Source organism: Empidonax traillii, unplaced genomic scaffold, assembly GCF_003031625.1.
Source record: "Empidonax traillii isolate 1590-97213 ecotype Southwest subspecies unplaced genomic scaffold, ASM303162v1 scaffold62:size2133460, whole genome shotgun sequence".
In the NCBI taxonomy this organism is placed as follows: domain Eukaryota; kingdom Metazoa; phylum Chordata; class Aves; order Passeriformes; family Tyrannidae; genus Empidonax; species Empidonax traillii.
In genome coordinates this window covers 2,040,230-2,052,958 of record NW_020955255.1, presented here as the reverse complement: position 1 = coordinate 2,052,958, position 12,729 = coordinate 2,040,230, and the positions used below count along the sequence as shown (strand labels likewise).

General features: G+C 39.2%; 1 protein-coding gene across 9 annotated transcripts in view; it reads right to left on the bottom strand.

The window, feature by feature from the left end:
• The window catches only part of EVI5 (ecotropic viral integration site 5), a 77,990-nt gene that overhangs the window by 56,419 nt on the left and 8,842 nt on the right, over positions 1–12,729 (bottom strand). For 2 of the 9 annotated variants that reach the window (XM_027879997.1, XM_027879998.1), the window contains exons 1-3: positions 5,915–6,004; positions 5,430–5,659; positions 1,444–1,633 (exon numbers count right to left, since the gene is read on the bottom strand). In XM_027879997.1, coding sequence (XP_027735798.1) covers positions 1,444–1,633; positions 5,430–5,659; positions 5,915–5,923 — 429 coding nt within the window. In that variant the 5' untranslated portion in view covers positions 5,924–6,004. Of the gene's footprint in view, positions 1–214; positions 288–1,443; positions 1,634–3,171; positions 3,283–5,429; positions 5,660–5,914; positions 6,005–12,729 lie in introns of those variants that run through there. The other 7 variants (XM_027879992.1, XM_027879993.1, XM_027879991.1 and 4 more) reach the window with 6 other exon arrangements.

Below are 12,729 nucleotides of genomic sequence, written 5' to 3'. Positions count from 1 at the left end.
AACTGAACAGCAGGACTGAAATCATCCTTCAGAATCAAATAAACAGGGAGTTCTGAAGTGGATTGAGAGACATAAGGGTGGAACACATCACCTATGGAAGAAGGTATAGATGCCTATGCCTAAAACTTACAGAACTTACCAGATTCCTAATAACCTAAGAGCAGCTTTTACAGCCAGGACAAAAAGACACCCATGTTGCTACCTATGTACCTACCGGCACAATCAGGAAATAGGAATGGATGTTCTGATATTCCATCGTAAATGCAGACTGACAGAGTTTAGGCTGACTTTGGACAAAAAAATACTGAGAATTATTTAACCAGCAAAGGAAAACTTGGCTAGTTTTTAATATAATACTAGTTAGCAATATAATTAAATATTCCCTGAAAGTTAAGTCAAATGCTCCCCAAATTGTACTTGGCCAGCTGTAAGAACAAGTGATATCTGTGACATTTGAAAGGGTTCAAACAAATTCTGACTAACCAGATCTACTTATTACCATCTCACTGCTCCTTTCTCTTGCCAGGTTCATGTGGCCTTCTTTTCATGGCCTTTTGGAACACCTTTCCAGAAACTGCTTTCCCTATGCAAGCAGGAAGTCTTGAGTTCATTTTCTTCCCTTGTTTCCTCTCTCAAGTCATGTTCTCTCTTCACAACTGCTTCACATAAAAGACACTTTACTTTAGCCCACTGTTCTGCCTTCCCACAACCTATTCATAGAACACATTTCAGACTGTTCAAAAGACCCCGACATTTGTATTCTGCACATAAAACTACAGACTACAGCCCAATAAAGAACCAAAGCAGAACAGACTTGCCTACAAACAAAAAAATCCACACTGCTGTACTTGCTGCCACTGAAACATGGATATGTTCAAGTGCACTAGACGCTTTTTAGCTTGAATTTTAAATGTAATTGAACTCCACTTCTGTGCATGTCCACAACTAACCCAGACTGGACACACTGATCAAAGTTTGCCCTGGGGTCTACATACTTGGCATGCACAAAAAACCAAAACTCATGGGAGCCTCATACAGTAGAATTATCAGCTACTCAGTTAAGAATGCTTTAAAAAGAGAGCTGCTCAGTGGGAAAATAGTCACAGCATCCAGCTATCAGATGCCCTTAAGTTGATTTACAGTAATTCTATTTTTTGGAAACATGAAGCTAATTATCCCTGTGCTCCTGGAAATCTCTCATTAGAGGCAGACTGAAAGCTTTAGTATTCGAAATACAGTAAATGCATCCAGTTTTCAGCAGGAGACATTTGCTGGGCAACAGTTATCTAGGAAGCACTAAGGCTTAAGGGAAGGAACAGATTAAACTGGAAGCTTCTACTACATATTTATTTTTAAAAAATTAACCCAACAGGAAGATAAAGCACAGTCTCACTTATATCACATTACAAATATATATAAAAAACCCCAGTGTCCAGCTACTACCTTAACTTGCTTTTCTTTCTTTTTCCGTACATCTTCCCATTCATTCACAATCCTCCCCCACAGGATCCATGAGTCTTCCTCAAGATGGCTGAGATTGCTGGAGGCTGATGAACTAGATACTAGAGAAGATCCACTGTTTCTTCTTGACCCATTTACTGATCGTAAGGATTTGCTATCGGTTTCCAGGAGTCTGCAAAGAAAGCACACAAAACCCAAATTCGAGTTCTAATCAGAGGATCACACTATTAATTGTTTGTTTATAAGTCAGTTTTTCCTATCTCTTGACAAAGAATGCACCCAGAGATTTGGTGGAACATTATTTTGTACTAAATTTGAAAAGAACTGTTAGTGTTTTCTCTTGAGATCTCAGGTAGTGCTGCAGACAGAAGAGTTCACACTGCAGCATTTTAAGAAATGGGAAAAGATGTCACCCACAGCTGTCATACATCAGACTGACAAAGAGAACCAAAGGAAGATAAATATGCCCAATGATAGCGTCAGATGTCTGAGTACTTCAAAAAATACAGTAATTTAAAAGACAAAGAATTAGCCTCCTAAAATTCTACCTGATTACACTTTTAAAAAATTGACAGTGTAAATATAGACAAAATAATTAAAACCTGAAGGAATTTTAAAACACCTGGCATTTGCTGACAGCTGTTCACAAATCAACATGCTGGTTTATAAATGCGAGGGAGAAATCCCTGACCTAAAGACTGGGGACCAGGCAACAGGAGTGATTAGCACAGCTAATGAATGTTTAATTAATGTGCCGAGTTCAAATGCGAGAACCTCTGGGGTTATCGGGCAGCAGAGGACACATAAAGATGTGCCAAGGGCCAGACAAGTTCCTGAAGAGGCTTCCCTGTTAGCTGGTTGCTATGGCCGTCAGCTTGGCAAAGAGTTGGGATTCTGGGCAAAAAGGCATTGCTTTGTTTATCCTCAACTCACACTGAGCCCCATAAGCAGGGGGAAATTTTTTAGACCATGTGTTAGGTAAGAGCAAGAATTTAGACTAACTTAAAAGTGTTTTGCTATACCAAGAGTTTCATTTGTGCTTTAACTTCCAAGAAATCCAGCATCAGTATATCAGAGCCACGTGGTTGAATAATTTCTCAATGCAGCTGCACAAAAGCTGTCTCGGCCCAGCATTTTAGCAAGGTTATGGTACATTTAATAAATTCTAAGCTGAGGTATATTGTATCTGAGATGGTACACAATCCTCAGCATACCTACAATTTTTAAGCTCTCTGCTACAATAGAGATATTTATACCAGCTTTGCCAGCTTTCAACTACTGCTGTTTATGAAAGGCATGGAAAAAGTAGTTTAATTCACAACGATGACAAATACAGTCTACAGCAGTACTTTGTTTGGAAAAGGGTTAAATGGTAATGCTTCAGGGGAAAAAAAAAATCCTTTTGAAGAAAATTTTCATTTAGTCCGTATTAATGGAATGCAAAAAATCTAGTTCTAAAGAAAATATTTTAAAAATTCATTTTAAATGTTTTGAAGCATGCTTTATATTGACCCATAGTGAAAGTTTAGTCTGGAACTCCTCTCAATCCAAGACAATGCCTAAACATCAAATTCAAAGTAATCACAGAGCAAAAACAAGCATAGAATAAACATTAAGATTAAGATTACAAAAACAAGGTTCTAACTAGTCACTTCCAGTTTTCACAGCTTTTTGTAGAAGTTATGCTAAGTTTCTGCAATTTGACCTTACCTGGATAAACTCATTGTTCTTAGATTTGAAAATGGAAGTTCTTTTTACAGTAAGTAGCAAGTTCTGTGACGTTTAGTTACTGCTTTCTTTCATTTAAAACTTTATAAATGATTGACTAATGCCAAACAGTTCCACCAGGACTCTGGACTGAGCTTCCTCATTATTCTGAGGAGACTTTCAGTATAATTAGATTACAGAATGCTACAAGACATATCTTGATACTATTTGAGTTCTTCCTTTTCTAGCAGATTAACTAATTCATATTCTCCTTATTGACATAAAAGCTAACCATGAAAAGGAAATCTTTAAAAACATCCATCATCAGCAGTTCTTCCAGCAAGCAGAAACAAGAATGGTTCCTCTGAACAGCGTACAATTTCTTCTCAACAAAGTGCCACTGTGCAAAATTGCAGATGCAAACTGTTCTGAAACTACAGAGAACCCAGCAGGAGAGCATCAGATTTCAGTATTAAAGGGTAATATCTCAGGAGGAAAGGCACACCTGATAGGGTACCTTCTAATTAGAATATACCCACAAGACTAGTGTGGGACTGAACGACAGGTGTGGCTAAAATTAAATAAAACCTGACAAAATTTGCTAATTTATTAACTAAATGAAGAAAGCTGAGTTGAAAAAGAAAGCCTGAGCTCACATTCTTCTTTCAACAAACCAGCTAGTCTGACTGCAGGGATTAACGAGACGACTCTACATGTAAGGACATTATGCTCCAACACAGATAAGCAGTCCAAAGAACAGTTTGCTTTACAAACAAAAGTCACTTGGCCATGAACAGAGTAGAAAGCCTCAGATTAAACGCAAGTTAGATTTCTTAAAAGCCCTATTTAACTCTTTTTTTGCTGCTTTTGATAATTTTTCATGTGCACAGCAAAAATTATAGTTCATCTTCAAAGAGACACAATTTCATAAACCACAAGGAAGAGAGGATAAAGTGGTTCCAGAAGCTTCCTTCTATTCTCAGTCAAGAACTAGACAGATAGGTCAAATTCCCTGCAAATTGTACTGCTCTTAGGCTGCAGAATATGAACATGAGAGAATACCTGCCAGGTGATACAAAAGCATCAGCCCCTTCTCCCCCAGTTACTCTTTCCCTCCATTGGAAGTTACTACCCTCATAAGTGAGTCAGCAGAGCAAAAAAAAAAAAAAAAACCAACAAAACAACAACAAGCACCACCATGCAACAACAAACAAAACCAACCCAACCAAAAATAGAGCACCTCAACTGCCTCAGTGCAAAGTCCGGTCACACTCACAGAAGCTGGAACAGAAGCTAGTTTGAGGTAAATGACCAATCCCTGCACTGCACTACAGCACTGGGAGAGCCATCTCCAGCAGGCATCCAAGCCCTGCAGATACCTGCCAAGTCTAAAAATATATTTGGAGCTCAAGTTCTTTGCAGTCAACCTCTCAAAAACATATTTATCAAACTACTACTGAAACATATTTATCAAACATAATCAAATTTTGCAAGAGGACAGATGACTTAGAAGTCCTGCCTCGAAAGTGCAAATGAGTACAGGTTCTGGAAATTCAGCATTAAGAAATTATGAAGTCCAATTCCATTTCTTAGTGAGACTGCAAACTTGCAATCACTGTGCACATCGAGAGCAACTGATCCACCTAAAAGCTGCACCTTGAACTGCACACAGTGCAGATAAATATGCACTCATGGAAAGGCTGCCAAGAAAACAGTTACTATACAAAAAAAAGGCAAGATGAACAGAAAGGACTAATTAGGAAGTACTACTAGTAGTGTTAACAGAGGAACATGGCTGAACACTCTCTCTACACATAGAAGGTTATGTAGTTACAGAACTGGGTAAAAATGGAAAGAAACAGAGAAAACGGAATTAAGAAATACTTAAGATTTCAAGAAGCTAATAGAAAGTATAGTTTTGACCTTAGAAGGTAAGGTTATACACGAGTCTCATCCCTGAAACACTCTATTTTAAACTGGATACCGAAAATCACAGACTCAGAGTAATTTTTTACTATTAGAAGCAACTACAAATCCTCCTGTAAAACCAAGAGAGAAAAACACCTTTTAGAGTTCCATAAAAACAGAATTTGTAAAAACATAGCACAAGAACTCAAGTTCTTAAACCTTATGGCCTTGGATTGAAGTGTTGTGCTATGAAGTTTTACCTACCCCCCTTTAACAGCATCTGTGCTGCAACTGCAATAAAACAATTTTAGTCTCAGGGCTGTATTTTGAAGAGCAAAAGGTTTTCCATTTACCTGTTCTGTTCCTCAAGTTTTGCGAGCAGTTCTAAGTCGTCTGGGCTCAGCTGTGTTGGCGAGGATGGCGACAGGGCGGGCGTGGACAGAGTGGTGGAGGGGGATGTTGTGTGCAAGGAGGCAGATGGACTTGCCACCTGACTGGCCATTTGACTGACGGTGTGTGACACGGTGTTCTTCACCCATGAGAGAGTAGAGCTCAGCTTTCCTGCAACCTTGTCTGTCGCCACCTGTTAGGACAAAAAGAAGAGGATGCAAAAGTTGTCCTTTTTTAATTCCTTTTTTCCACTAAACCTGCTGCACCAAACAAAGGAAAAATATACAATATGCACAAAGGGACACCGAGATTATTTATCTCTCCAGAACCCCCAAGGCTGTCAGAAGGTACACAAGCATCAACAGCAAAACAAGGTTATAGAAGTATCATGCAAGTATGCTGCTCATCCACAAAGACAGACTCAGAGAAATTCCTGATGGATACTCACAGAGCTCATCTCTGCAGTACAGAAATACCACAGGATCCAGGATCAGCTCCGACTTCCCATTACAGAAATAAATAGAAATAAAAGCTTGTTTTAAAACATCTTGATAAACTAATAATGGCACAGAAACTGTAGAAAAATAGATATAGAAACAGTCAACTACTTTACTGATAGGCACTGAAGCAGTACAAGTATTTCAGTGTAAACCCTCCAGGCCACCCACTGCTCACCTTCACTAATCCCTACGGTGGCAGGACAGAGGAGCAGAGGCACCACATTTCTAATCTACACCAAAGCAAAATATCTTCTAACATCTGCCAGTGTGCAGAAAACAGTCTCAAAGAATTTATGCCCAGGAATCTACAACAGGTCCTGAATGTCTCACACTTTAGGCATCACACTGCCACCTCTTCTCTTTCCTCACTTTGTCTTCAGGTCACTCCGACACCAAGTGCCCTTAATCCCCAATCTCACTGCCAGTGCCTGGACAGGTCCGGGGTTTTGGAGGAAGAGCAAGAGGTGCTACTTGAGCAGTCAGGGAAACAGTGGGTCTGGGAAAGTGAAGGTTACCTGGCACTGATCATTAACTGCTGCTATTTCTTGACCGGAGTTGTGGGGTCAGAACAGAGCCACTGCTCACTCAGGGAGAAAAAACAGCAGCCCTTGGGGCATTTTCTAGTGAACCCCTCACTAGAGCTTCCTTCAGCATCTGAAAATATAGGGCTTTGACCTACAGTGACTCAGAGTTATTTCTTCTCCAGTCTAACAGAGAAAATCAAGATGCAGCTTAGAGGAAGGGCTAGCTGCCTAGCAAAGGTTAAAACTTCACAAAACAAAGGCTGAAGAGGAACTTCTGAAGTGGTGTTGCTGGTAACTATTTATTTTGACCTTTGCTGATTTCCTCAAAACACTGAATTACTCAATAGCTGCCACAAACAATTCTGCAGTACAGACTATAAATAATTACTAAGATACAAAAGACACTGAGCTACAGGGGAAAAAAATCACTTCTGAAGATACTTCAATAGAATCTAATTAAAGTAAAACAACTGGAATGAGTAAATCCATATCATAACACTGTGCATTTATCTGAAACACAAGATACAGGCTGAGTGACTGGTTGCTAAAGGAGAAGCTTTTATTTGGATGCAATGCTACTAAGCACCTTTTTGTCAATCAAATACAGCAGTGTTTTATTTTCACTTCATATCAAAAGGCAGACACACTGAATGCCTTCAGATAACAAGAAGAACACCACAGGCCAAACCCAAACCAGTGGTACTCAATCTTCTCACTTCCTCTCCACCCCCAACACGACACCGAAGAGCTCTCCTAGGAGACTGCAAAGGGGTTGCCAATTTCCATATGCTTTGCATTCATTCTGAAAATGGCATCAGATTTTGCCAGAAGCCTTCAGATGCAGGGTGGGAATAGTAAGGTCCCAACACAAGCATCAGAAAGATTCCAGTTGTTTCTTATGTCACTGTCGGAAAGAAAAACTCAGGTATATCAATTACAAAAAAAAATCCCCAAAAAACAAAAAGCCAACCAACCAAACAAAAAAACCAAAACACAGAAATCCCAACATATATATTTTAAACATAATCTTGGCAAAAATTACTTCTAACACTAGTATTTGACATCATCTTTTATACAAGAAATAAGAATTACTAGATGTTTCAAAGTCCTAATTTTAGGATTTTAATTAATATTAATATTTCACTCTCAGTCTATGTCCTTTATTCACTATCACTATGAAAGGATAAATTACTGCTGTTTCACTTTGAATAAAATTGCATTATAATGAAGGTAACTCATACATCTTACTTAAGACTGATTATTTTCTCAAAGGCTTTAAACTGCTTAAAATATCACAAGTAATGCAACTACTCCAAAAATAAGTGCCAGCAGAAACAGGGCCAATCTCAACAACATGGTAAAAATGACTGCCATGCTCAGCAGGCTTTAAGAGTCACCCAAACTAAGAATCTTAGGTACAAAGATTAGGAAGGCAGTGATTTTGAGTAATACCCTGTGGTGCAAACAGGAAGAGAAAACACACATTCAATTTTTTATCTCTTCACAAAGTAACTGTGAAGACTTTAAGCAGAAAACTAAATTCAAGGTCAGTCTGGCTTATAAATACAAAGCTCACACTGCATGGTAAGAGAGCTCAAGTGGGGGCTGGTGTCGGGGACGGAAATCAAGAACCTTGCTAACATTCATTCACCAGTGTTTCATCAGGCATTAAACAAATTAACTCAAAGGTTTCAAAAGCCAATTATGAAAAGAATATCAAGAAAAAGTATGCTCAAGAAAACCAGGCAAAACAGCAGTTAAACAAGTCAGAACAATGTATCTAACAATTCTACTGTTTCTAAGAGCAGCTCAGAGTTCCATTAGAATGTATCAGAATACAAACCTATTCCAAGCCAGCTCTCTGAAAGCACTGACACAGAGAGCAAGCAAAGTGCACAGCTGCCAAAAGCAAATGTTTGAAGATCAAAAGGCTCGCTGTGAAGTTTGGACCAAAAACACATGAAGAATTTGTCTGGGGGAAAACAGTTATGGCAGTCACCTAGGGCCAAGCTAAGTTAAGAAAAGTACAATTCTGATGTAACAGCTATCTAGTCATGCCTATATAGTTTTTGTCGGGGCTTTCCATGTTTTTGTCAGCATCAGTGAAGACTCCTGGACCTAGACATGAAGGCATTTAGCTATCAGTTCATCATCCATTTCCCTAAATAGGACAGAGTAACAGGATTTTTTGTATTTCATCATTTCACCTCTGTTAATGTCAAAATTTATAACAGTGGCAGAAGATTTCAAAGAATTATTCTCTGACAAGTGACTTAAGACCTTCGAGAAAACAGGTCACTAAAATTTGAAAGTGAGAAAACCTCGGGCGGTGTCCCAGGAAACCTGATCTGAACAAATGCATTCCTCATATCTATGACTCTGGTAAATTGCCTCCAGAACCCAATAACCATCGGAATACTAATTGTAAAATAAGTCACATGCACAGTTTTAAACCTTTCCTTCTGCTGTGTGGTTTTACTCTAATCTGAAAACAAATCAGTATTTTGATGACAAGTGGAAATAAAATACTCTGGTTTAGAATTACAATGTTCAGGAAGTCAGTTTTAAAATATTAGGATTTTTGAAAGTGCGTATACATTGTCAATAGTAACTTTAGGGCTTTGGTTTTACTAATTTCTTTTTAGTATATCTTTTGATTCCCTTTAAATACTAACATGCAAATAGAGTTTAGTCTAAATTGTAACAGAAAATCACTGGCAACAAAGCAAATTATTTAGATAGTAGTTTATTTGTAATGATTTGCTTCAGAAAAGTTTGGAAATAGCAGTTACATTTGTTGAGCTGGTTTTAGTGATGTGGAGAGCACAGAATAGCAATGTTAACATGTAAAGATCCAGTTACTTGAATTATTTTACCAAATTTAAGCTGCAAATCTATATAGTTTAATTATTTTTTCCTCCTGTAAGGAGCAACATATCAGCATTCCTATGGACACACACTGAGTGCTCCTAATCTTGCCTTTCCAACTCTTTACCCTCCTCTTAATAGACTGAAAATCCCTTCTCCATGTCATAAGCTTTTCAGCTCCATGTACACCGTTCCATCCAACAGGATAGTTTACTTGGCCATCACTAAAGCACAGACCACTGCTCCCTCCCACCGTTGTGCTGACCACCCCTGTGGCAGGAAATCTGTGTCACTCCTCTAAGGCAACACGGACACACAGTACACAAGTGAATCCTGCTGAATGCCAAGAGATCTGTCCCTCTTTCCTCTAACAGCACAAAGGAAAGAGCTAAAAGTTTCTCTCTAGCCCTGTCACAGAAACTGGGGTTTCCCCAATTAAAACTCACAATGACAGCAGTGAGAATACATTCACTATGAATGATGGTTGATAGTTTCACTGGATATCACCAACTCCAGGAAACACAGCAAAATCTGTATGAGCACTTGGTTTAACCTCCCTGCTTTAAAGACGTGATTTTGCTTAACACAGCATTCTGGAAAGACTCAAGAAAGCAGATCTCCTTAAACCTTTAATCTTTGTATTTTTGGACAGCCTCCTCAAGGCTTTCCTAAACAAATGTTTCTTTAAAAACCTGGTTATTATTTAAACAGTGGTAGATCTGCAGGCCTTTTGCCGACAACAACGATGCTCTGCACTTCAGTTATGAAGTGTCCTTCCCTTTGCTACTCTTAATTGCAGTGGAAGAGATCGTAGTCATGTGCTCAGCTGTTTGAAGCAGTAACAAGGACAGCCAGATACACCAGAATGCCCCTCCTAATATCTTAGCTAGGCCACAGTGATAAATCCAACTGCACGAGTCAGCTCTGCCATTGCCGTCCCCCTCCCAACCTCTGCTGCTCCCCCTGAGCCCTGCGCACCTCCCCGCTGGGGCTCTCACCTTGTAAAGCTGCTCCACCTGGCGCCCTCTTATGCCACAGGGCCAGCGGCTGCAGAGAGCTCAAGCCCAGGCTCTGCTCCCCAAGTCCCATCACTTCCCAGGTCTAGGCAATCTCTCTCCAGCTGACCAGCCCAGGCTGGAAGTCCCCAGTTAACAGTATTCTTTGCTCAACTCACTCACCCAGTTTTTCAGCTCTGCAAAGCAAACTGGTTTCCTTATTATTTCCAGCATTTTTCAGATGCTGAAATTCAAGTTATATTTGAAGAGTACAAAAAGTAACCTACATTGGCTGGGAAGCATGCCAAATCATCCAGAGCACCATCAGGATGTTCAAGCCATTATTAACTATTATTAATGTGTGATCAAAACTAGAATCAACCAATTTTAAAAATGTGCTTTTTCCTTAGAGAGGGCTCACTCAAGAACCTGCCAATTTATCAGAGATTTTTGAACACAAATGCCACTTCCAGCCTGCTCCTGAGGACACCAACACTGTCCAGTGAAGATGGCTAAGTCTGGAGACAAGCAGGCAGAGGTACACCTTCCTCACCCTGTGCAGGAGCACATGTGGAACTAAGCAGCATGACCCAGCTCCAAAGCAGGGACATTCATGCAGACTCCAAGCCACATGAACAGATACACTGCTCCCACTGTGCCAACAAACCCAGGAGAGCCCCGTTTGCATCCGCATGCCGAAGGTCATGCAGATACCCCCTAAAGAAATGGACTGATTTTGAGTTTGAACATACTGATCTTCAGAAAGATGGGAGGACACAAGACTTAATTAGTAAAGACTTGGTACTCTGATGCAGTTTCCAGGGGGCAAAACAGAACCACTGGCAATTCTCAGCCATCTGATCAGTCAGTCAGGGCACAGACCTGTCTGCTACATCCTCAAAGTTACTGCAAAGATAAATGTTTATATTGATATTATACACAGATGCACATGCCTATTATATATAAAATTCAGCATCTCAGCTTTATGTTTAATATCTTTAGTAATGATTACAGGGCTTTATTGCCTAGAGGAACTACAATATTGTGTTTAGATTTCCGAGTTACTCAAAGGAGCACTGCAGAGGATTTGCACACACAATATTTTAAGTAAGGTTAGCTGAAAACAGACTGCAACACCCCACATTGCATACAATTGTATAAACCTCTTTCCCTGAGAATCCTAAGGTAAAGTGCAGGCCCTTACAGTAAGCCCAAACATATTAGCACCACATGTATCTGCAATGCCAGACATTTGTTTTTTTTCTAAGAAAGTCTATTCAGATATGTTTTTAAAAAATTTTTTCACTGTACACGTCCAATTAGCTTACTGCATTTCCCTGAAGACAATTGGTATTAAAGAGTTACAGGTATCTCGATTACCCAAAATACTGTCTCAACCATTCTTATCATATGACAAAGTAAAAATAACTGCACACCTTACACAAACACTGGTGCATATATGATATGTTTTAAACTATTCCTTCTCTTCCTGAAAAGAGAAAGAAATGGGAACTTCCAGAACATAGGAAGAAATCTTCATACTAGTCTACATATAAAAAGAAGTCTGACATAATTGGGGCTGAAATTGTGGATGTGGTTTTCAAGCCAGTTATATAGCATTCCACAGACCCAGTCTCCTTCTTGCTTCAAAGTTAATGGCATTCTAATATCTGAAGAATAAATTAAAGTGACTCAGTCAATGACACATGCAGCAGAGGTAGCTGGTGAATCAGCCTGCTATCATGCTCCCTGACAAGCTAAAATCCCAAATTAAGGCTCAAACACAGTTTCACTATAAGCTTCATTTGTGTCTTTCACACTACAAATTCATATAACTGATTTGTGCTGACATGCAAGGAAGAAGTCCTGACTTACCCTCATATTCCTGATTCTACTTGGAATATCGCCTAACAATAGTCAGAAATATCATGGCTAGCATTCCCCAGATTCCATTTTATTTGATACTCACTAGCTCTCCAAGTCCTCCTGATATAAAAAAATAAAGCAGTCTAACATTTAGGTGGTGTAAAATGCTATCAGAAAGCTCTGTCATTCTTTAAAAGTCATCTTTCTTATCAGAAAACTTTCATTCTTTAAAAGGCATCATCAGACTAATGAGTCATGGGGTTTTGATGGTCCCAAAGAAACTTGAAGTGGAAATTCACAAACACAACTAGTACGTGAGGTGTTTTAAGAAGGAACTTCATTAGAAATGTAGCAATCCACTAAAAGTTGAAATCATTGCTCAAAGTCCTATGACTAACGTTTCCATCACTGACCAAGTTAAACCGAATTCCATTTACTTCCAAGAACAATGTCAGGTTTTTAATTACCTCCGAAGTCCAGCATGATTTACAATCTGTCGAGTATTGTCCC